This window comes from Heterodontus francisci, chromosome 17 (genome assembly GCF_036365525.1).
Source record: "Heterodontus francisci isolate sHetFra1 chromosome 17, sHetFra1.hap1, whole genome shotgun sequence".
Lineage (NCBI taxonomy): Eukaryota > Metazoa > Chordata > Chondrichthyes > Heterodontiformes > Heterodontidae > Heterodontus > Heterodontus francisci.
In genome coordinates this window covers 2,198,727-2,221,817 of record NC_090387.1, presented here as the reverse complement: position 1 = coordinate 2,221,817, position 23,091 = coordinate 2,198,727, and the positions used below count along the sequence as shown (strand labels likewise).

At 48.3% G+C, this 23,091-nt stretch overlaps 1 protein-coding gene across 3 annotated transcripts in view; it reads right to left on the bottom strand.

Moving 5' to 3' along the window:
* galns (galactosamine (N-acetyl)-6-sulfatase) overlaps positions 1-23,091 on the bottom strand; it is a 216,167-nt gene that overhangs the window by 85,196 nt on the left and 107,880 nt on the right. For all 3 annotated transcript variants that reach the window (XM_068048989.1, XM_068048991.1, XM_068048990.1), the window contains 3 exons: positions 19,123-19,189; positions 9,814-9,941; positions 7,887-8,026 (listed from right to left, as the gene is read on the bottom strand). In XM_068048989.1, coding sequence (XP_067905090.1) covers positions 7,887-8,026; positions 9,814-9,941; positions 19,123-19,189 — 335 coding nt within the window. The remainder of the gene's footprint in view (positions 1-7,886; positions 8,027-9,813; positions 9,942-19,122; positions 19,190-23,091) is intronic.

Sequence of the window (23,091 nt, the reverse complement as noted above, 5' to 3'; positions counted from 1 at the left end):
TGGATAAACCCCCTAGTGATGTGTACTATACCCTGGATAAACCCCCTAGTGATGTGTACTATACCCTGGATAAACCCCCTAGTGATGGGTATTATACCCTGGATAAACTCCCTCGTGATGTGTATTATACCCTGGATAAACCCCCTAGTGATGTGTACTATACCCTGTATAAACCCCCTAGTGATGGGTATTATACCCTGGATAAACTCCCTAGTGATGTGTACTATACCCTGGATAAACTCCCTCGTGATGTGTATTATACCCTGGATAAACTCCCTCGTGATGTGTATTATACCCTGGATAAACTCACTCGTGATGTGTATTATACCCTGGATAAACTCCCTCGTGATGTGTATTATACCCTGGATAAACTCCCTCGTGATGTGTATTATACCCTGGATAAACTCACTCGTGATGTGTATTATACCCTGGATAAACTCCCTAGTGATGTGTATTATACCCTGGATAAACTCCCTAGTGATGTGTATTATACCCTGGATAAACCCCCTAGTGATGTGTATTATACCCTGGATAAACCCCCTAGTGATGTGTACTATACCCTGGATAAACTCCCTAGTGATGTGTACTATACCCTGGATAAACTCCCTCGTGATGTGTATTATACCCTGGATAAACTCCCTCGTGATGTGTATTATACCCTGGATAAACTCCCTCGTGATGTGTATTATACCCTGGATAAACTCACTCGTGATGTGTATTATACCCTGGATAAACTCCCTAGTGATGTGTACTATACCCTGGATAAACTCCCTAGTGATGTGTATTATACCCTGGATAAACTCCCTAGTGATGTGTACTATACCCTGGATAAACTCCCTAGTGATGTGTATTATACCCTGGATAAACTCCCTCGTGATGTGTATTATACCCTGGATAAACTCCCTAGTGATGTGTACTATACCCTGGATAAACTCCCTAGTGATGTGTATTATACCCTGGATAAACTCCCTCGTGATGTGTATTATACCCTGGATAAACTCACTCGTGATGTGTATTATACCCTGGATAAACTCCCTAGTGATGTGTATTATACCCTGGATAAACTCCCTCGTGATGTGTATTATACCCTGGATAAACCCCCTAGTGATGTGTATTATACCCTGGATCAACTCACTCGTGATGTGTATTATACCCTGGATAAACTCCCTCGTGATGTGTATTATACCCTGGATAAACTCACTCGTGATGTGTATTATACCCTGGATAAACTCCCTAGTGATGTGTACTATACCCTGGATAAACTCCCTAGTGATGTGTATTATACCCTGGATAAACTCCCTAGTGATGTGTATTATACCCTGGATAAACTCCCTAGTGATGTGTATTATACCCTGGATAAACTCCCTCGTGATGTGTATTATACCCTGGATAAACTCACTCGTGATGTGTATTATACCCTGGATAAACTCCCTAGTGATGTGTATTATACCCTGGATAAACTCCCTCGTGATGTGTATTATACCCTGGATAAACCCCCTAGTGATGTGTATTATACCCTGGATCAACTCACTCGTGATGTGTATTATACCCTGGATAAACTCCCTCGTGATGTGTATTATACCCTGGATAAACTCACTCGTGATGTGTATTATACCCTGGATAAACTCCCTAGTGATGTGTACTATACCCTGGATAAACTCCCTAGTGATGTGTATTATACCCTGGATAAACTCCCTAGTGATGTGTACTATACCCTGGATAAACTCCCTAGTGATGTGTATTATACCCTGGATAAACCCCCTAGTGATGTGTACTATACCCTGGATAAACTCCCTAGTGATGTGTACTATACCCTGGATAAACTCCCTAGTGATGTGTATTATACCCTGGATAAACTCCCTAGTGATGTGTACTATACCCTGGATAAACTCCCTAGTGATGTGTATTATACCCTGGATAAACCCCCTAGTGATGTGTATTATACCCTGGATAAACTCCCTAGTGATGTGTATTATACCCTGGATAAACTCCCTCGTGATGTGTATTATACCCTGGATAAACCCCCTTGTGATGTGTATTATACCCTGGATAAACCCCCGAGTGATGTGTATTATACCCTGGATAAACTCCCTCGTGATGTGTATTATACCCTGGATAAACTCCCTCGTGATGTGTATTATACCCTGGATAAACCCCCGAGTGATGTGTATTATACCCTGGATAAACTCCCTAGTGATGTGTACTATACCCTGGATAAACTCCCTAGTGATGTGTATTCTACCCTGGATAAACCCCCTAGTGATGTGTATTATACCCTGGATAAACTCCCTAGTGATGTGTATTATACCCTGGATAAACCCCCTAGTGATGTGTATTATACCCTGGATAAACTCCCTAGTGATGGGTATTATACCCTGGATAAACTCCCTCGTGATGTGTATTATACCCTGGATAAACCCCCTAGTGATGTGTATTATACCCTGGATAAACTCCCTAGTGATGGGTATTATACCCTGGATAAACTCCCTCGTGATGTGTACTATACCCTGGATAAACTCCCTAGTGATGTGTATTATACCCTGGATAAACTCCCTAGTGATGTGTATTCTACCCTGGATAAACCCCCTAGTGATGTGTATTATACCCTGGATAAACTCCCTAGTGATGTGTATTATACCCTGGATAAACTCCCTCGTGATGTGTATTGTACCCTGGATAAACTCCCTCGTGATGTGTATTATACCCTGGATAAACTCCCTAGTGATGGGTATTATACCCTGGATAAACTCCCTAGTGATGTGTATTGTACCCTGGATAAACTCCCTCGTGATGTGTATTGTACCCTGGATAAACTCCCTCGTGATGTGTATTATACCCTGGATAAACTCCCTCGTGATGTGTATTGTACCCTGGATAAACTCCCTCGTGATGTGTATTATACCCTGGATAAACTCCCTAGTGATGTGTATTATACCCTGGATAAACCCCCTAGTGATGGGTATTATACCCTGGATAAACTCCCTCGTGATGTGTATTATACCCTGGATAAACTCCCTCGTGATGTGTATTGTACCCTGGATAAACTCCCTCGTGATGTGTATTATACCCTGGATAAACTCCCTAGTGATGGGTATTATACCCTGGATAAACTCCCTCGTGATGTGTACTATACCCTGGATAAACTCCCTCGTGATGTGTACTATACCCTGGATAAACTCCCTAGTGATGTGTATTATACCCTGGATAAACTCCCTAGTGATGTGTATTATACCCTGGATAAACCCCCTAGTGATGGGTATTATACCCTGGATAAACTCCCTCGTGATGTGTATTATACCCTGGATAAACTCCCTCGTGATGTGTATTGTACCCTGGATAAACTCCCTCGTGATGTGTATTATACCCTGGATAAACTCCCTAGTGATGGGTATTATACCCTGGATAAACTCCCTAGTGATGTGTATTATACCCTGGATAAACCCCCTAGTGATGGGTATTATACCCTGGATAAACTCCCTCGTGATGTGTATTATACCCTGGATAAACTCCCTCGTGATGTGTATTGTACCCTGGATAAACTCCCTCGTGATGTGTATTATACCCTGGATAAACTCCCTAGTGATGTGTATTGTACCCTGGATAAACTCCCTCGTGATGTGTATTATACCCTGGATAAACTCCCTAGTGATGTGTATTATACCCTGGATAAACCCCCTAGTGATGGGTATTATACCCTGGATAAACTCCCTCGTGATGTGTATTATACCCTGGATAAACTCCCTCGTGATGTGTATTGTACCCTGGATAAACTCCCTCGTGATGTGTATTATACCCTGGATAAACTCCCTAGTGATGGTTATTATACCCTGGATAAACTCCCTAGTGATGTGTACTATACCCTGGATAAACTCCCTAGTGATGTGTACTATACCCTGGATAAACTCCCTCGTGATGTGTATTGTACCCTGGATAAACTCCCTAGTGATGTGTATTATACCCTGGATAAACTCCCTCGTGATGTGTATTGTACCCTGGATAAACTCCCTAGTGATGTGTATTATACCCTGGATAAACTCCCTAGTGATGTGTACTATACCCTGGATAAACTCCCTAGTGATGTGTACTATACCCTGGATAAACTCCCTCGTGATGTGTATTGTACCCTGGATAAACTCCCTAGTGATGGGTATTATACCCTGGATAAACTCCCTAGTGATGTGTACTATACCCTGGATAAACTCCCTAGTGATGTGTACTATACCCTGGATAAACTCCCTCGTGATGTGTATTGTACCCTGGATAAACTCCCTAGTGATGTGTATTATACCCTGGATAAACTCCCTAGTGATGTGTACTATACCCTGGATAAACTCCCTCGTGATGTGTATTATACCCTGGATAAACTCCCTAGTGATGTGTACTATACCCTGGATAAACCCCCGAGTGATGTGTACTATACCCTGGATAAACTCCCTCGTGATGTGTATTATACCCTGGATAAACTCCCTAGTGATGTGGACTATACCCTGGATAAACTCCCTAGTGATGTGGACTATACCCTGGATAAACTCCCTAGTGATGTGTATTATACCCTGGATAAACCCCCTAGTGATGTGTATTATACCCTGGATAAACCCCCTAGTGATGTGTATTATACCCTGGATAAACCCCCTAGTGATGTGTACTATACCCTGGATAAACTCCCTAGTGATGTGTATTATACCCTGGATAAACCCCCTAGTGATGTGTATTATACCCTGGATAAACCCCCTAGTGATGTGTACTATACCCTGGATAAACTCCCTAGTGATGTGTACTATACCCTGGATAAACCCCCTAGTGATGTGTACTATACCCTGGATAAACTCCCTAGTGATGTGTACTATACCCTGGATAAACTCCCTAGTGATGTGTACTATACCCTGGATAAACTCCCTAGTGATGTGTACTATACCCTGGATAAACTCCCTAGTGATGTGTACTATACCCTGGATAAACTCCCTAGTGATGTGTATTATACCCTGGATAAACTCCCTAGTGATGGGTATTATACCCTGGATAAACTCCCTCGTGATGTGTATTATACCCTGGATAAACTCCCTAGTGATGTGTACTATACCCTGGATAAACTCCCTAGTGATGTGTACTATACCCTGGATAAACCCCCTAGTGATGTGTATTATACCCTGGATAAACTCCCTAGTGATGTGTACTATACCCTGGATAAACTCCCTAGTGATGTGTATTATACCCTGGATAAACTCCCTAGTGATGTGTACTATACCCTGGATAAACCCCCGAGTGATGTGTATTATACCCTGGGTAAACTCTATTGGGCTTTACACTATACCCTGCGTAAAACTCTCTTGTGCTTTAACTCTACCCTGGGTAAACTCTCTTGTGCTGTGCACTGTACCATGTCTAAACTCCCTCATGCTGCACACTACCTTGTGTAAAATGGGGAGTGTGTGGGGGTTGATGGAAGAGGTTGTTCTGTGTGAGTTTGTGTGGGGGCATCTGAATTAGGGAGGTGTGGGGTTTTGGAAGATCAGCTTGGGGCAGCAGCAGGCGAGTTTGGGGAGTGAATTTGGGGGAGCTGAAGGTTTGGGGGTTGGGATTGTGGAACTGGGGCAATGGGTTTTGAGGAGAGGGATTTTTGTGGGAGATTTGGGGGGATTGGCGGAATTGGTGGTGGTGTAACTGCAGTGTAGTTGGCCAACTATTGCTCAAAGGCTCAGGAAAAGACGAGGAGAAAGATTTCCCCTCACCTCACACAATGAAGGCTTGTGTTCAGTCACTGTGGGTAACCTGGGCAGCTCAGGAAAAAAGTCAGAGGCCAAGATTGTTCTGTTTAAATTAAATAACGTGACTCACCAGAGTAGGGGCATTATTGCACGTTCTTTAGTTTTGTATCATTACGCAAATATTAGTTGTAATGATTGAATTAAGAATTGGCAAATGAACTTCAATATATACATGTGTGAGGTAGTACATTTTGGTGGGGAGAATAAGGAGGCCACATATTCCTTTGAAAATAAGAGTCTAAATGTAGTAGAGGAGCAGAGGGATCTGGGGTTTTAAATTTCTAAGCAGACAGAACTGAAAAGCAGAGAAAATATGTTAAACTCATATAAAACCTTGATTAGACCACACTTGCTGAACTGTGCACAGTTTTGGTCCCCATATTATAGAAAGAATATAGAGACACTGGAGAAGGTGTAAAAAGATTTACTAAATGATACTAGAACGAAGAGGTTATACGTATCAGGAGGCTGAACAGGCTGGGAGTCTTTTCTCCAGAAAAGAGAAAGCTGAGGGATGAATTGATAGAGTCTTAAAGCTATGAAGAAGTTTGATAGAATAGATTTGGAGAGGATTATTCCATTTGCGAGAGAGACCAGAACTTGGGGCCGTAAAAAAAAGTCACTAATAAATAGGTAATTCAGAAAAAACGTCTTTATCCGGAGAATGGTTAGAACATGGAACTCACTACCAGAAGGAGCAGTTAGGTGAATAGCATAGATGCATTTAAAGGGAAGCAAGATAAATATATGAGGGAGACAGGAATTAAGGGAGATGCTGATAGAGTCAATTCTATTGTAGAGATTGAAGAAACACACGTGTCAAAGATACAGAGATTTGGCCCAAGACATTATGACACCCCCAATCCTGCTGCTACATTTGGAGATGTGGGGCAATTGGTATTGACTCCTTTAAAAGTAAGTCTGTTTCTGGGAGCGAATGATGCCTCTGAACACAAAGGTCAGTCACCAGAGGACACAGATATAAGAAAATTAGATAAAGAATCATGGGAAGGTGAGGAGATCCGGAATGCACTACCTGAAAGAGTGGTGAAGCAAACAAAAAGAACAAAGAACAGTACAGCACAGGAACAGGCCATTCGGCCCTCCAAGCCTGCGCTGATCTTGATGCCTGCCTAAACTAAAACCTTCTGCACTTCCGGGGACCGTACCCCTCTATTCCCATCCTATTCATGTATTTGTCAAGATGCCTCTTAAACGTCACTATTGTACCTGCTTCCACCATCTCCCCCGGCAGCAAGTTCCAGCACTCACCACCCTCTGTCTAAAGAACTTGCCTTGCACATCCCCTCTAAACTTTGCCCCTCTCACCTTAAACCTATGTCCCCTAGTAACTGACTCGTCCACCCTGGGAAAAAGTTTCTGACTATCCACTCAGTTTGCCAATGACTTTTCATGACCCCTTTTAGCCCTCCTGACTCCTTGCTTAAGTTCCTTCCTACTGTCTTTATATTCCTCAAGGGATTCGTCTGTTCCTAGCCTTCCAGCCCTTACGAATGCTTCCTTTTTCTTTTTGACTAGGCTCACAATATCCCGCGTTATCCAAGGTTCCCAAAACTTGCCAAACTTATCCTTCTTCCTCACAGGAACATGCTGGTCCTGGATTCGAATCAACTGACGTTTGAAAGACTCCCACATGTCAGAGGTTGATTTACCCTCAAACAGTAGCCCCCAATCTAAATTCTTCAGTTCCTGCCTAATATTGTTATAATTAGCCTTCCCCCAATTTAGCACCTTCACCCGAGGACTACTCTTATCCTTATCCACAAGTACCTTAAGAACTTATGGAGTTATGGTCACTGTTCCCAAAATGCTCCCCTTCGACCACCTGGCCAGATTAGTAATAAATTTCAAAGGGAATTGGAAAAATACCTGAAAGGGAACAATTTGCAGGACTATTTGGAAAGAGCAGAGGGAGTGGGACTAGTTGGATAGCTCTTTCTAACAGCCAGTACAGGCATGATGGCCTGAATGGCCTTCTTCTGTGCTGTATCATTCTATGACTCCAAGTTATCTGCAGCAAACCTGAATTGGTAGCAGACACGGGGAGAGGGAGAGATGCCTCCTTCAATTCGTTAACTACCTGTTACCAGGTGAACTCACCTTGGTTGGGGGCTGAGATGAGTGCAGCCCCATTGTCTGATGTGAAAAACACGAATGTGTTGTTGGCGATGTCCTGTGCATGGAGCTCCTGTAGGATTTTCCCAATGCTGTCATCTATCTCACGCACTGCATCCCCGTATCTGAGAACAAAGAACAAAGAACAGTACAGCACAGGAACAGGCCATTCGGCCCTCCAAGCCTGCGCCGATCTTGATGCCTGCCTAAACTAAAACCTTCTGCACTTCCGGGGCCCATATCCCTCTATTCCCATCCTATTCATGTATTTGTCAAGATGCCTCTTAAACGTCGCTATCGTACCTGCTTCCACCACCTCCCCCGGCAGCAAGTTCCAGGCACTCACCACCCTCTGTGTAAAGAACTTGCCTCGCACATCCCCTCTAAACTTTGCCCCTCTCACCTTAAACCTATGTCCCCTAGTAACTGACTCTTCCACCCTGGGAAAAAGCTTCTGACTATCCACTCTGTCCATGCCACTCATAACTTTGTAAACCTCTATCATGTCGCCCCTCCACCTCCGTCGTTCCAGTGAAAACAATCCGAGTTTATCCAACCTCTCCTCACAGCTAATGCCCTCCAGACCAGGCAACATCCTGGTAAACCTCTTCTGTACCCTCTCCAAAGCCTCCACGTCCTTCTGGTAGTGTGGCGACCAGAATTGCACGCAATATTCTAAGTGTGGCCTAACTAAAGTTCTGTACAGCTGCAACATGACTTGCCAATTTTTATACTCTATGCCCCAACCGATGAAGGCAAGCATGCTGTATGCCTTCTTGACTACCTTATCCACCTGCGTTGCCACTTTCAGTGACCTGTGGACCTGTACGCCCAGATCTCTCTGCCTGTCAATACTCCTAAGGGTTCTGCCATTTACTGTATACTTCTCACCTGTATTAGACCTTCCAAAATGCATTACCTCACATTTGTCCGGATTAAACTCCATCTGCCATTTCTCCGCCCAAGTCTCCAACCGATCTATATCCTGCTGTATCCTCTGACAATCCTCATCACTGTCCGCAACTCCACCAACCTTTGTGTCGTCCGCAAACTTACTAATCAGACCAGCTACATTTTCCTCCAAATCATTTATATACACTACAAAGAGCAAAGGTCCCAGCAGTGATCCCTGCGGAACACCACTAGTCACAGCCCTCCATTCAGAAAAGCACCCTTCCACTGCTACCCTCTCTCTTCTATGACTGAGCCAGTTCTGTATCCATCTTGCCAGCTCCCCTCTGATCCCGTGTGACTTCACCTTTTGTACCAGTCTGCCATGAGGGACCTTGTCGAAGGGAATGGTCCAAACACAACATTACAATGTAAACAGCATCCATTTCACAGCTCATGGTGGTAGCTGGTCAAGCTGAATTGTTTTTAGTAAAGTTGGATTCCTGATAAACAATGAAAGCCCCCAACTCCAAACTGAACCCACTGCCAAATCCACATGGTTAGACTTCCTGTGCAAACTTTACACTCTCTCTCTCCCTGCAGGGCTTCACCCCACTTCCCCATGTCTAGGGAGCTTACGTGTGGTTGTCTGAGCTAAGGCATAGAGATGCCCAAAGTGGTGGGGGGTGGGGGAGGGGGCACTGCTGGAGTTTAACCAGCTACAACCACAAATCTGACGAGTACAGAGAACTATTAAAGGTTCAGGTTCACTACTTGTCCAGCTAGCACTAACCTGCACAAGCCTGCAGGGATATCTAATCCATATGGAAAGTATCCTATCCTCCAGTGATGAGTCTACTCTCCAGCTTCCTACAGCACAGATATCGGATGAAGAACTCTGCCACAGTAAGCTCACTGTTTTAAATAGCCCCTTGGGGCCTCACACTGATTGTCTAACCACAATATTTCTGCAGCTTAGCCTTACCACTGTTTAGATTAGAATGCATTGACCAGTACTTACAAGCCTCTCTGACTTGTTCCCAGGAAAGTCCTCGATGCATAGACCGGAGCATGAGTTGCATCAACAGCCCAATAAAGGAAGAAGTTCTGTTTCCAAGAAGCCTGTCGCCCGATAAATCCAATTGCTTCCTGTAGTCCCAAGAGACATGATTAAAAAACTGACTGGATCGAGACACACTTACACCAAATTCATCTGCAGCCTGCAGGGACTGACCCTCACACTGGACCGAGACTCCTGACTGCAGCCTGCAGTGACTGACCCTCACACTGGACCGAGACTCCTGACTGCAGCCTGCAGGGACTGACCCTCACACTGGACCGAGACTCCTGACTGCAGCCTGCAGGGACTGACCCTCACACTGGACCGAGACTCCTGACTGCAGCCTGCAGGGACTGACCCTCACACTGGACCGAGACTCCTGACTGCAGCCTGCAGGGACTGACCCTCACACTGGACCGAGACTCCTGACTGCAGCCTGCAGGGACTGACCCTCACACTGGACCGAGACTCCTGACTGCAGCCTGCAGGGACTGACCCTCACACTGGACCGATTCTCCTGACTGCAGCCTGCAGGGACTGACCCTCACACTGGACCGAGACTCCTGACTGCAGCCTGCAGTGACTGACCCTCACACTGGACCGATTCTCCTGACTGCAGCCTGCAGGGACTGACCCTCACACTGGACCGATTCTCCTGACTGCAGCCTGCTGGGACTGACCCTCACACTGGACCGAGACTCCTGACTGCAGCCTGCAGGGACTGACCCTCACACTGGACCGATTCTCCTGACTGCAGCCTGCAGTGACTGACCCTCACACTGGACCGATTCTCCTGACTGCAGCCTGCAGTGACTGACCCTCACACTGGACCGATTCTCCTGACTGCAGCCTGCAGGGACTGACCCTCACACTGGACCGAGACTCCTGACTGCAGCCTGCAGGGACTGACCCTCACACTGGACCGAGACTCCTGACTGCAGCCTGCAGGGACTGACCCTCACACTGGACCGATTCTCCTGACTGCAGCCTGCTGGGACTGACCCTCACACTGGACCGAGACTCCTGACTGCAGCCTGCAGGGACTGACCCTCACACTGGACCGATTCTCCTGACTGCAGCCTGCTGGGACTGACCCTCACACTGGACCGAGACTCCTGACTACAGCCTGCAGGGACTGACCCTCACACTGGACCGATTCTCCTGACTGCAGCCTGCTGGGACTGACCCTCACACTGGACCGAGACTCCTGACTGCAGCCTGCAGGGACTGACCCTCACACTGGACCGATTCTCCTGACTGCAGCCTGCTGGGACTGACCCTCACACGACCGAGAGTCCTGACTGCAGCCTGCTGGGACTGACCCTCACACTGGACCGATTCTCCTGACTGCAGCCTGCAGAGACTGACCCTCACACTGGACCGAGACTCCTGACTGCAGCCTGCAGGGACTGACCCTCACACTGGACCGATTCTCCTGACTGCAGCCTGCAGGGACTGACCCTCACACTGGACCGATTCTCCTGACTGCAGCCTGCTGGGACTGACCCTCACACTGGACCGAGACTCCTGACTGCAGCCTGCAGGGACTGACCCTCACACTGGACCGAGACTCCTGACTGCAGCCTGCAGTGACTGACCCTCACACTGGACCGAGACTCCTGACTGCAGCCTGCAGGGACTGACCCTCACACTGGACCGAGACTCCTGACTGCAGCCTGCTGGGACTGACCCTCACACTGGACCAAGACTCCTGACTGCAGCCTGCTGGGACTGACCCTCACACTGGACCGAGACTCCTGACTGCAGCCTGCTGGGACTGACCCTCACACTGGACCGAGACTCCTGACTGCAGCCTGCTGGGACTGACCCTCACACTGGACCAAGACTCCTGATTGCAGCCTGCTGGGACTGACCCTCACACTGGACCGAGACTCCTGACTGCAGCCTGCTGGGACTGGCCCTCACACTGGACCGAGACTCCTGACTGCAGCCTGCTGGGACTGACCCTCACACTGGACCAAGACTCCTGACTGCAGCCTGCTGGGACTGACCCTCACACTGGACCGAGACTCCTGACTGCAGCCTGCTGGGACTGACCCTCACACTGGACCGAGACTCCTGACTGCAGCCTGCTGGGACTGACCCTCACACTGGACCAAGACTCCTGACTGCAGCCTGCTGGGACTGACCCTCACACTGGACCAAGACTCCTGACTGCAGCCTGCAGGGACTGACCCTCACACTGGACCGAGACTCCTGACTGCAGCCTGCAGGGACTGACCCTCACACTGGACCGAGACTCCTGACTGCAGCCTACTGGGACTGACCCTCACACTGGACCGAGACTCCTGACTGCAGCCTGCTGGGACTGACCCTCACACTGGACCGAGACTCTTGACTGCAGCCTGCAGGGACTGACCCTCACACTGGACCGATTCTCCTGACTGCAGCCTGCTGGGACTGACCCTCACACTGGACCGAGCCTCCTGACTGCAGCCTGCAGGGACTGACCCTCACACTGGACCGAGACTCCTGACTGCAGCCTGCAGGGACTGACCCTCACACTGGACCGAGACTCCTGACTGCAGCCTGCTGGGACTGACCCTCACACTGGACCGAGACTCCTGACTGCAGCCTGCAGTGACTGACCCTCACACTGGACCGATTCTCCTGACTGCAGCCTGCAGTGACTGACCCTCACACTGGACCGATTCTCCTGACTGCAGCCTGCAGTGACTGACCCTCACACTGGACCGATTCTCCTGACTGCAGCCTGCAGGGACTGACCCTCACACTGGACCGAGACTCCTGACTGCAGCCTGCAGGGACTGACACTCAAACTGGACCGAGACTCCTGACTGCAGCCTGCAGGGACTGACCCTCACACTGGACCGATTCTCCTGACTGCAGCCTGCTGGGACTGACCCTCACACTGGACCGAGACTCCTGACTGCAGCCTGCAGGGACTGACCCTCACACTGGACCGATTCTCCTGACTGCAGCCTGCTGGGACTGACCCTCACACGACCGAGAGTCCTGACTGCAGCCTGCTGGGACTGACCCTCACACTGGACCGATTCTCCTGACTGCAGCCTGCAGAGACTGACACACTGGACCGAGACTCCTGACTGCAGCCTGCAGGGACTGACCCTCACACTGGACCGATTCTCCTGACTGCAGCCTGCTGGGACTGACCCTCACACTGGACCGAGACTCCTGACTGCAGCCTGCAGGGACTGACCCTCACACTGGACCGATTCTCCTGACTGCAGCCTGCTGGGACTGACCCTCACACGACCGAGAGTCCTGACTGCAGCCTGCAGTGACTGACCCTCACACTGGACCGATTCTCCTGACTGCAGCCTGCAGAGACTGACCCTCACACTGGACCGAGACTCCTGACTGCAGCCTGCAGGGACTGACCCTCACACTGGACCGATTCTCCTGACTGCAGCCTGCTGGGACTGACCCTCACACTGGACCGATTCTCCTGACTGCAGCCTGCTGGGACTGACCCTCACACTGGACCGAGACTCCTGACTGCAGCCTGCAGGGACTGACCCTCACACTGGACCGAGACTCCTGACTGCAGCCTGCAGTGACTGACCCTCACACTGGACCGAGACTCCTGACTGCAGCCTCCAGGGACTGACCCTCACACTGGACCGAGACTCCTGACTGCAGCCTGCTGGGACTGACCCTCACACTGGACCAAGACTCCTGACTGCAGCCTGCTGGGACTGACCCTCACACTGGACCGAGACTCCTGACTGCAGCCTGCTGGGACTGACCCTCACACTGGACCGAGACTACTGACTGCAGCCTGCTGGGACTGACCCTCACACTGGACCAAGACTCCTGACTGCAGCCTGCTGGGACTGACCCTCACACTGGACCGAGACTCCTGACTGCAGCCTGCTGGGACTGACCCTCACACTGGACCGAGACTCCTGACTGCAGCCTGCAGTGACTGACCCTCACACTGGACCGAGACTCCTGACTGCAGCCTGCAGGGACTGACCCTCACACTGGACCGATTCTCCTGACTGCAGCCTGCTGGGACTGACCCTCACACTGGACCGAGCCTCCTGACTGCAGCCTGCAGGGACTGACCCTCACACTGGACCGAGACTCCTGACTGCAGCCTGCTGGGACTGACCCTCACACTGGACCGAGACTCCTGACTGCAGCCTGCAGGGACTGACCCTCACACTGTACCGAGACTCCTGACTGCAGCCTGCAGGGACTGACCCTCACACTGGACCGAGACTCCTGACTGCAGCCTGCAGGGACTGACCCTCACACTGGACCGAGACTCCCGACTGCAGCCTGCAGGGACTGACCCTCACACTGGACCGAGAGTCCTGACTACAGCCTGCTGGGACTGACCCTCACACTGGACCGATTCTCCTGACTGCAGCCTGCTGGGACTGACCCTCACACTGGACCGAGAGTCCTGACTACAGCCTGCTGGGACTGACCCTCACACTGGACCGAGACTCCTGACTGCAGCCTGCTGGGACTGACCCTCACACTGGACCGATTCTCCTGACTGCAGCCTGCTGGGACTGACCCTCACACTGGACCGAGACTCCTGACTGCAGCCTGCAGGGACTGACCCTCACACTGGACCGAGACTCCCGACTGCAGCCTGCAGGGACTGACCCTCACACTGGACCGAGAGTCCTGACTACAGCCTGCTGGGACTGACCCTCACACTGGACCGATTCTCCTGACTGCAGCCTGCTGGGACTGACCCTCACACTGGACCGAGAGTCCTGACTACAGCCTGCTGGGACTGACCCTCACACTGGACCGAGACTCCTGACTGCAGCCTGCTGGGACTGACCCTCACACTGGACCGATTCTCCTGACTGCAGCCTGCAGGGACTGACCCTCACACTGGACTGGGACTCCTGACTGCAGCATGCAGGGACTGACCCTCACACTGGACCGAGACTCCTGACTGCAGCCTGCTGGGACTGACCCTCACACTGGACCGAGAGTCCTGACTGCAGCCTGCAGGGACTGACCCTCACACTGGACCAATTCTCCTGACTGCAGCCTGCAGGGACTGACCCTCACACTGGACCGAGACCCCTGACTGCAGCCTGCAGGGACTGACCCTCACACTGGACCGAGACTCCTGACTGCAGCCTGCAGGGACTGACCCTCACACTGGACCGAGACTCCTGACTGCAGCCTGCAGGGACTGACCCTCACACTGGACCGAGACTCCTGACTGCAGCCTGCAGGGACTGACCCTCACACTGGACTGGGACTCCTGACTGCAGCCTGCAGGGACTGACCCTCACACTGGACCAAGACTCCTGACTGCAGCCTGCTGGGACTGACCCTCACACTGGACTGGGACCCCTGACTGCAGCCTGCTGGGACTGACCCTCACACTGGACCAAGACTCCTGACTGCAGCCTGCAGGGACTGACCCTCACACTGGACCAAGACTCCTGACTGCAGCCTGCAGGGACTGACCCTCACACTGGACCGAGACTCCTGACTGCAGCCTGCAGGGACTGACCCTCACACTGGACTGGGACTCCTGACTGCAGCCTGCAGGGACTGACCCTCACACTGGACCAAGACTCCTGACTGCAGCCTGCTGGGACTGACCCTCACACTGGACTGGGACCCCTGACTGCAGCCTGCTGGGACTGACCCTCACACTGGACCGAGACTCCTGACTACAGCCTGCTGGGACTGACCCTCACACTGGACCGAGAGTCCTGACTGCAGCCTGCAGGGACTGACCCTCACAGTGGACCGATTCTCCTGACTGCAGCCTGCAGGGACTGACCCTCACACTGGACCGAGACTCCTGACTGCAGCCTGCTGGGACTGACCCTCACACTGGACCGAGACTCCTGACTGCAGCCTGCAGGGACTGACCCTCACACTGGACCGAGACTCCTGACTGCAGCCTGCAGGGACTGACCCTCACACTGGACCGAGACTCCTGACTGCCCTCAGCACAATGCTCCCTGCATTCCAAACTAATTTAGTGTGTAATGTGCTACTGAGGCATTTGGATGGTGTGAGCAGGTTCTGTGTCACTGTCTGTCTCTGCTGCGGTTATCGTGAAGACTGGAGTCAGCACAAAACACCTCTCCCTCTTCCCACTTTGGCCAAAGCTGAAACCAAGAAAAAAGAGAGGGGACACAGAGAACAGAAATCAAATCCGCCCAGCTCGCCGCTAAACATGATTTGATGCGAATAAACTCGCCCTTAGAACCCGAGACTTTAAGGTCAATAGGAGCAGCCAATAGACAGGATGCCAACAGACCACAGACTACTGGAACGTTGGCCTTTATCTCCAGTGGGCTGCAATACAAAGGAGTGGGAGTTGTGTTCCAGCTGTAGAGAGCTCTAGTTAGACCTCATCTGGAGTAACTGTGTTCAGTTCTGCACACCGCACCACAGGAATGATATATCGGCTTTGAAGAGGGTGCAGCGCAGATTCATCAGAACGATACCAGGGCTAAAGAGGGTAAATTATGAGGACAGGCTGCATAGACTAGGCTTGTATTGCTTGCGTTTAGAAGATTAAAGGGTGATCTGGTTGAGGTGTTTAAGGTGATTAAAGGGGTTGACAGTTTCCCTCTATTTACCTTATTTATATTGCTGGGGAGTCCAGGACAAGGGGGCATAACCTTAAAATTAGAGCGAGGCCATTCAGGGGTGATGTCAGGAAGCACTTCTTCACACAAAGAAGATGTGGAAATCTCCAACTCTCTGCTCCAAAAAGCTGTTGAGGTTGGGGGTCAATTTTTTTTCATTCGTGGGGTCTGGGTGTCACTGGCTAGGCCAGCATTTATTGCCCGTCCCTAATTGCCCTTGAACTGAGCTATGCCATCTCAGAGGGCATTTAAGAGTCAACCACATTGCTGTGGGTCTGGAGTCACATGTCGGCCAGACTAGGTCAGCATGGCAGATTTTCCTTCCCTAGTGAACCAGATGAGTTTTTACAACAATCGACAATGGTTTCATGGTCACCATTAGACTAGCTTTTTAATTCCAGATTTATTAATTGAATTCAAATTTCACCATCTACCATGGTGGGATTCAAATCCATGTCCCCAGAGCACTAGCCTGGGCCTCTGGGCTACTGGTCCAGTGGCATTACCACAATGTCACCACCTTCCCAATTGAAGATTTCAGAACTGAAATCGACAGGTGTTTATTAGGCAAAGATATTGAGGGATATGGAACCAACACTGGGTGTGTTGAAAACCTGAGCTTCCATCAATGCTAACCTGGCCAGGTGTTGGGAGGGCCATAGGCATAAAACTCCCTCTGAAAACCCAACATCACTGGAATCAGCAGCTCAGCAAAAGATCGAATTCGTGCTCCTGGCCCTCACATGTTTTACAAACTGGATGTGTTGTAGATTTCTGGATCTCCCACTCTGACAACAACAACTGACCTGCAGGTTAGGGTCAGGCGCATATCAAAGAACAAAGAACAGTACAGAACTCGCCCCTCCAAGCCTGCGCCGATCTTGATGCCTGCCTAAACTAAAACCTTCTGCACTTCCGAGGACCGTATCACTCTATTCCCATCCTATTCATGTATTGGTCAAGATGCCTCTTAAACGTCGCTATCGTAACTGCTTCCACCACCTCCCCCGGCAGCAAGTTCCAGGCACTCATCACCCTCTGTGTAAAGAACTTGCCTCGCACATCAAATGAATTGACTATTTAAGACTTTTAAATTAATTAACCCTTGTGTTCCCACAAAGATCAAGTTAGCAAATTCAACAGTGTCCACTCTGACTTCATCCCATCGTGTCTTATGTACATTCTCACAGGATAGCAGGTATAACTGACCAGTGGTGGACCGCAGGGATCGGTGCTGGGACCCTTGCTGTTTGTAGTGTACATTAATGATTTAGATGTGAATGGAGGAGGTACGATCAGTAATTTTACAGATGACACGAAAATTGGTGTCGTAAATAATGAGGAGGAAAGCCTTAGATTACAGGATGATATAGATGGGCTGGTAAGATGGGCAGAGCAGTGGCAAATGGAATTTAATCCTGAGAAGTGTGAGGTGATGCATTTTGGGAGGACTAACAAGGCAAGGGAATATACAATGGATGGTGGGACCCGAGGAAGTACAGAGGGTCAGAGGGACCTTGGTATACTTGTCCATAGATCACTGAAGGCAGCAGCACAGGTAGATAAGGTAGTTAGGAAGGCATATGGGATACTTGCCTTTATTAGTCAAGGCACAGAATATAAGAGCAGGGAGGTTATGATGGAGCTGTATAAAACACTAGTTAGGCCACAGCTGGAGTACTGTGTACAGTTCTGGTCACCACACTATAGGAAGGATGTGATTGCACTGGAGAGGGTGCAGAGGAGATTCACCAGGATGTTGCCTGGGCTGGAGCATTTCAGCAATGAAGAGAGACTGAATAGGCTAGGGTTGTTTTCCTTCGAGCAGAGAAGGCTGAGGGGGGACCTGATTGAGGTATACAAAATTATGAGGGGCATTGATAGGTTAGATAGGAAGAAACGTGTTCCCTCAGCGGAGGGGTCAATAACCAGGGGGCATAGATTTAAGGTAAGGGGCAGGAAGTTTAGAGCAGATTTGAGGAAAACATTTTTCACTCTGAGGGTGGTTGGATTCTGGAACGCACTGCCTGGGGGAGTGGTAGAGGCGGGAACCCTCACAACATTTAAGAAGTATTTAGATGAGCACTTGAAACACCATAGCATACAAGACTACAGGCCAAGTGCTGGAAAATGGGATTAGAATAGTTAGGTGCTTGATGGTCGGCACGGACACGATGGGCCGAAGGGCCTGTTTCTGTGCTATTTTACTCTGACTCATCCCCTCTAAACTTTGCCCCTCTCACCTTAAACCTATGTCCCCTAGTAACTGACTCTTCCACCCTGGGAAAAAGCTTCTGACTATCCATTCTGTCCATGCCGCTCATAACTTTGTAAACCTCTATCATGTCGCCCCTCCACCTCTGTCGTTCCAGTAAAAACAATCCGAGTTTATCCAACCTCTCCTCATAGCTAATGCCCTCCGTACCAGGCAACATCCTGGTAAACCTCTTCTGTACCCTCTCCAAAGTCTCCACGTCCTTCTGGTAGTGTGGCGACCAGAATTGCACGCAATATTCCAAGTGTGGCCTAACTAAAGTTCTGTACAGCTGCAGCATGACTTGCCAATTTTTATACTCTATGCCCCGACTGATGAAGGCAAGCATGCCGTATGCCTTCTTGACTACCTTATCCACCTGCGTTATCATTAGTAACCGTGGTGCGATGGCTGCATTACCTGTAAGTAGATCTGAGTGAGGTTGGACTCTCCAGTTTTTAAATCAATCTGAAACTCTTCGTAATACCTGTGAGAGAACCACAGACACTGAGCTATCTTCAGTCAAAATAGCTTTCTGCATTGAATTCTGACAGTGCACACTGCAGGGAGAAAATCAAAGTTGTAGCTTACCAGCCTAATTTATAAAAGTAGATTATCTATGTTTTATAAATTCATTATAAATAATATCAATGCATTATCTATGATACTTTCAGTAATGTGAGCAGGAGTCAAGGAGGAAGAGTGTGAAATCTTGGATGGCATAAATATTCTAAGAGAGGAAGAATTAAAGGGTCTAATAGAGGTTAAAATAAAGCTAAAGCTGTGTGGATGACAAAGGAAATAGTGGTTAAAATAAAACAGAAAAAGCTTTATGACAAATTTCAGGTACAGAACACAGTTGAAAATCAGGAAGAATACAGAGTGTGCAGGGGGAAACTGAAAAAAGATATGAGGGGAAAAAAGGGAGCATGAGGAAAGATTAGTAGGGTAACATAAACAGGAACCCAAAAATCTTTCATCCCTTTATGTAATCATGTCTCTCTCTGTTCTTCCTCGTAAAAGGTATCACTTCACACTTCTCAGCATTAAATTTCATCTGCCCTGTGTCTGCCCAAGCCATCAGCCTATCTACGTCCTCTTGAAGTTTGTCACTATCCTCCTCACAGTTCACAATACTTCCAAGTTTTGAGTCATCTGCAAATTTAAAATTATGCCCCGCACATCAAAGTCTAGGTTATTAATATAGATGAATAAAAGCAGTGGTCTTAATAACTTCCCCTGGGGAATCCTACTATCTACCTTCCACCAGTCTGAAAAACAACCATTCACCACTACCCTGTTTCCTATCACTCAGGCAGGTTTGTATACATAGGGTCATTGTCCCTTTTATTCCATGGGCTTTAACTTTGTTGACAAGCCTGTTATGTGGCACTTTATCAAATGCTTTTTGGAAGTTGCTGCATACCACATCAATTGCATTACACTCATCAACGCTCTGTTACCTCATCAAAAAACTCAAGAAAGTTTGTTAAACACCATTTGCCTTTAACAAATCCGTGCTGGCGTTCCTTAATTAATCCAATTTGTCCAAGTTAATTTTGTCCTGGATTGTTTCTAAAAGCTTTCCTCCCACCGAGGTTAAACTGACTGGCCTGTAGTTGCTGGGTTTATCCTTACACCCTGTTCTGAATAAGGGTGTAACTTTTGCAATTCTCCAGTCCTCTGGCACCACTCCTGTATCTAAGGAGGATTGGAAGATTATGGCCAGTGCCTCCGCAATTTCAGCTTTTACCTCCCTCAGTATCCTTGGATGCATCTCATCCGGTCCTGGTGACTTAACAATTTTAAGTACAGCCAGCCTTTCTAATACTTCCTCTTTATCAATTTTTAGCCCATCCTGTGCCTCAACTACTTCCTCATTCACTATAACTTTGGCAGCACCTTCTTCCTTGGTAAAGACAGATGTAAAGTACCTCAGCCATGCCCTCTGCCTCCATGCGCAATCCCCTTTTTGGTCCATAATTGGCCCCACTCCTCCTTTTGCTATTTATAAGCCTGTGGAAGATTTTTGGATGCCCTTTTATTTTAGCTGCCAGTCTCTTCTCATCCTCTCTCTTTGCTTCTCATTTCTAGTTTGACTCTCCCCCAATTAATTATTTTACTCTGGATTCCACCTTATCCTCTTCCATAGCTAACCTGAACGTTATACTATGATCACTGTCCCCTAAATGTTCCCTTACTGACACTTGATCCACTTGAACAGAACCAGATCCAGTAATGCCTCCTTCCTCATTCGACTGGAAACATACTGATGTAGAAAATTCTCCTGAACACACTTCAGAAACTCTTCCCCTTCTCTGCATGTTACACTATTACTATCCCAGTCTATATTAGGATATTTAAAGAATCCCATTATAACTTCACTATAGTTTTTGCACCTCTCTGTTCTGCAATATCTTTCCCACTAGTTGATGGCCTATAGAATATACACAGTAATGTAATTGTACCTCTGTTGTTTCTTAGCTCTAATTAGATAAGATTCTATCCCTGACCCCTCTCAGACAGTTATCGCCAAGACAAAATATCCCCCTGTGGCTATCTGCATCTGCAGCTTACCAACTTCATTATTTGCATATAGGGAGTACAATTCTGAAGTTTACAAGAACACAAGAAATAGGAGCAGTAGACCATATGGCCCAACAAGCCTGCTCCGACATTCAATACAATCATGGCTGATCTTAGGCTTCAACTCCACTTTCCTGCCCACTCTCCATATCCCTTGATTCCCTGAGAGATCAAAAATTTATCTATCCCAGCCTTAAATATATTCAATGATGGAGCATCCACAACCCTCTGGGGTAGAGAATTCCAAAGATTCACAACCCTTTGAGTGTAATAATTTCTCCTCATCTCAGTCCTGAATGATTGGCCCCTTATCCTGAGACTGTGTCCCTGTGTTCTAGATTCCCTGACCAGTGGGAACAATCTCTCAGCTTCTATCCTATCAAGACCTTTCAGAATCTTGTATGTCTCAATTAGATCACCTCTCATTCTTCTAAACTCTAGAGAATATCGGTCCAATTTACTCAGCCTTTCATCATAGGTCAACCCCCTCATCCCAGGGACCAATTTAGTAAATCTTCGCTGCACCGCCTCCAGTGCAAGTATATCCTTTCTTAAGTGTCCAGACCAAAACTGCACATAGTATTCCGGGTGCAGTCTCACCAAAGCCCTGTACAATTTTAGTAAGACTTCTTTATTCCTGTACTCCAATCCCCTTGCACTAAAGGCCAACATGCCATTTGTCTTCCTAATACCCTGCTGCACCTGTGTTCCTTGTACGAGTACCCCCAAGTCTCTCTGAACATCAAAACTTACCAGTTTCACACCCTTTAAAAAATATTCTGCCTTTCTATGTTTACGACCAAAGTGAACAACTTCACACTTCCCTACATTATATTCCATTTGCCATCTTTTTGCCCACTCACTTAACCTGTCTATATCTCTTTGCAGCCTCTCTACATCCTCCCCACAGCTTACCTTTCCACCGAGCTTTGTATCATCAGCAAACTTAGATACATTATTCTCCGTCTTTTCATCCAAGTCATTAATATAGAGTGTAAATAGCTGAGGCCCCAGCACTGATCCTTGCGGCACCCCACTATTCACTGCATGCCAACTTGAAAATGCCCCATTTATGCCCACTCGCTGCTTCCTGTCTGTTAACCAATCCTCTATCCACGCTAATATATTACCCCCAACACTATGAGCCCTTATCTTGCCTATTAATCTTTTATATGGCACCTTATCGAATGCCCTTTGAAAATCCAGGTATACTACATCTACTGGTTCTCCTTTATCTAACTAACTAGTTACATCCTCAATAAATTTGTCAAACAGGATTTCCCTTTCGTAAAACCATGCTGACTTGTTCTAATCATACTATGCTTTTCCAAGTGCAAATGTTAAGACTTATTTAATAATAGTTTCCAGCATCTTCCCAACGACTGAGTTTAGGCTAACTGGCCTGCAGTTGCCTGTTTTCTCTCTACATCTATTTTTGAAAAGTGGCGTAACATTTGCCAACTTCCAATCTGACGGGACCATTCCTGAATCTAAGGAATTCTGGAAAATCAGAGCCAGCACATCCACCATCTCTGCAGCTAACTCTTTTAGAACCCCAGTATGTCGGCCATCTGGTCCCGGGGACTTGTCAGATTTTAGACCCTCAAGTTTCTCCAATACCTTTTCTTGATTGATATCAATATCCTTAATCTCCTCACTCTTTTTAGCCCCTAGGCTACTGCCTATTTCTGGTATGGAACTACTGTCTTCTACTGTGAAGACAGACACAAAATATTTGTTCAATGCCTCTGCCATTTCCTCATTCCCCATGATGATTTCTCCTGTCTCTGCCTCTAAGGGACC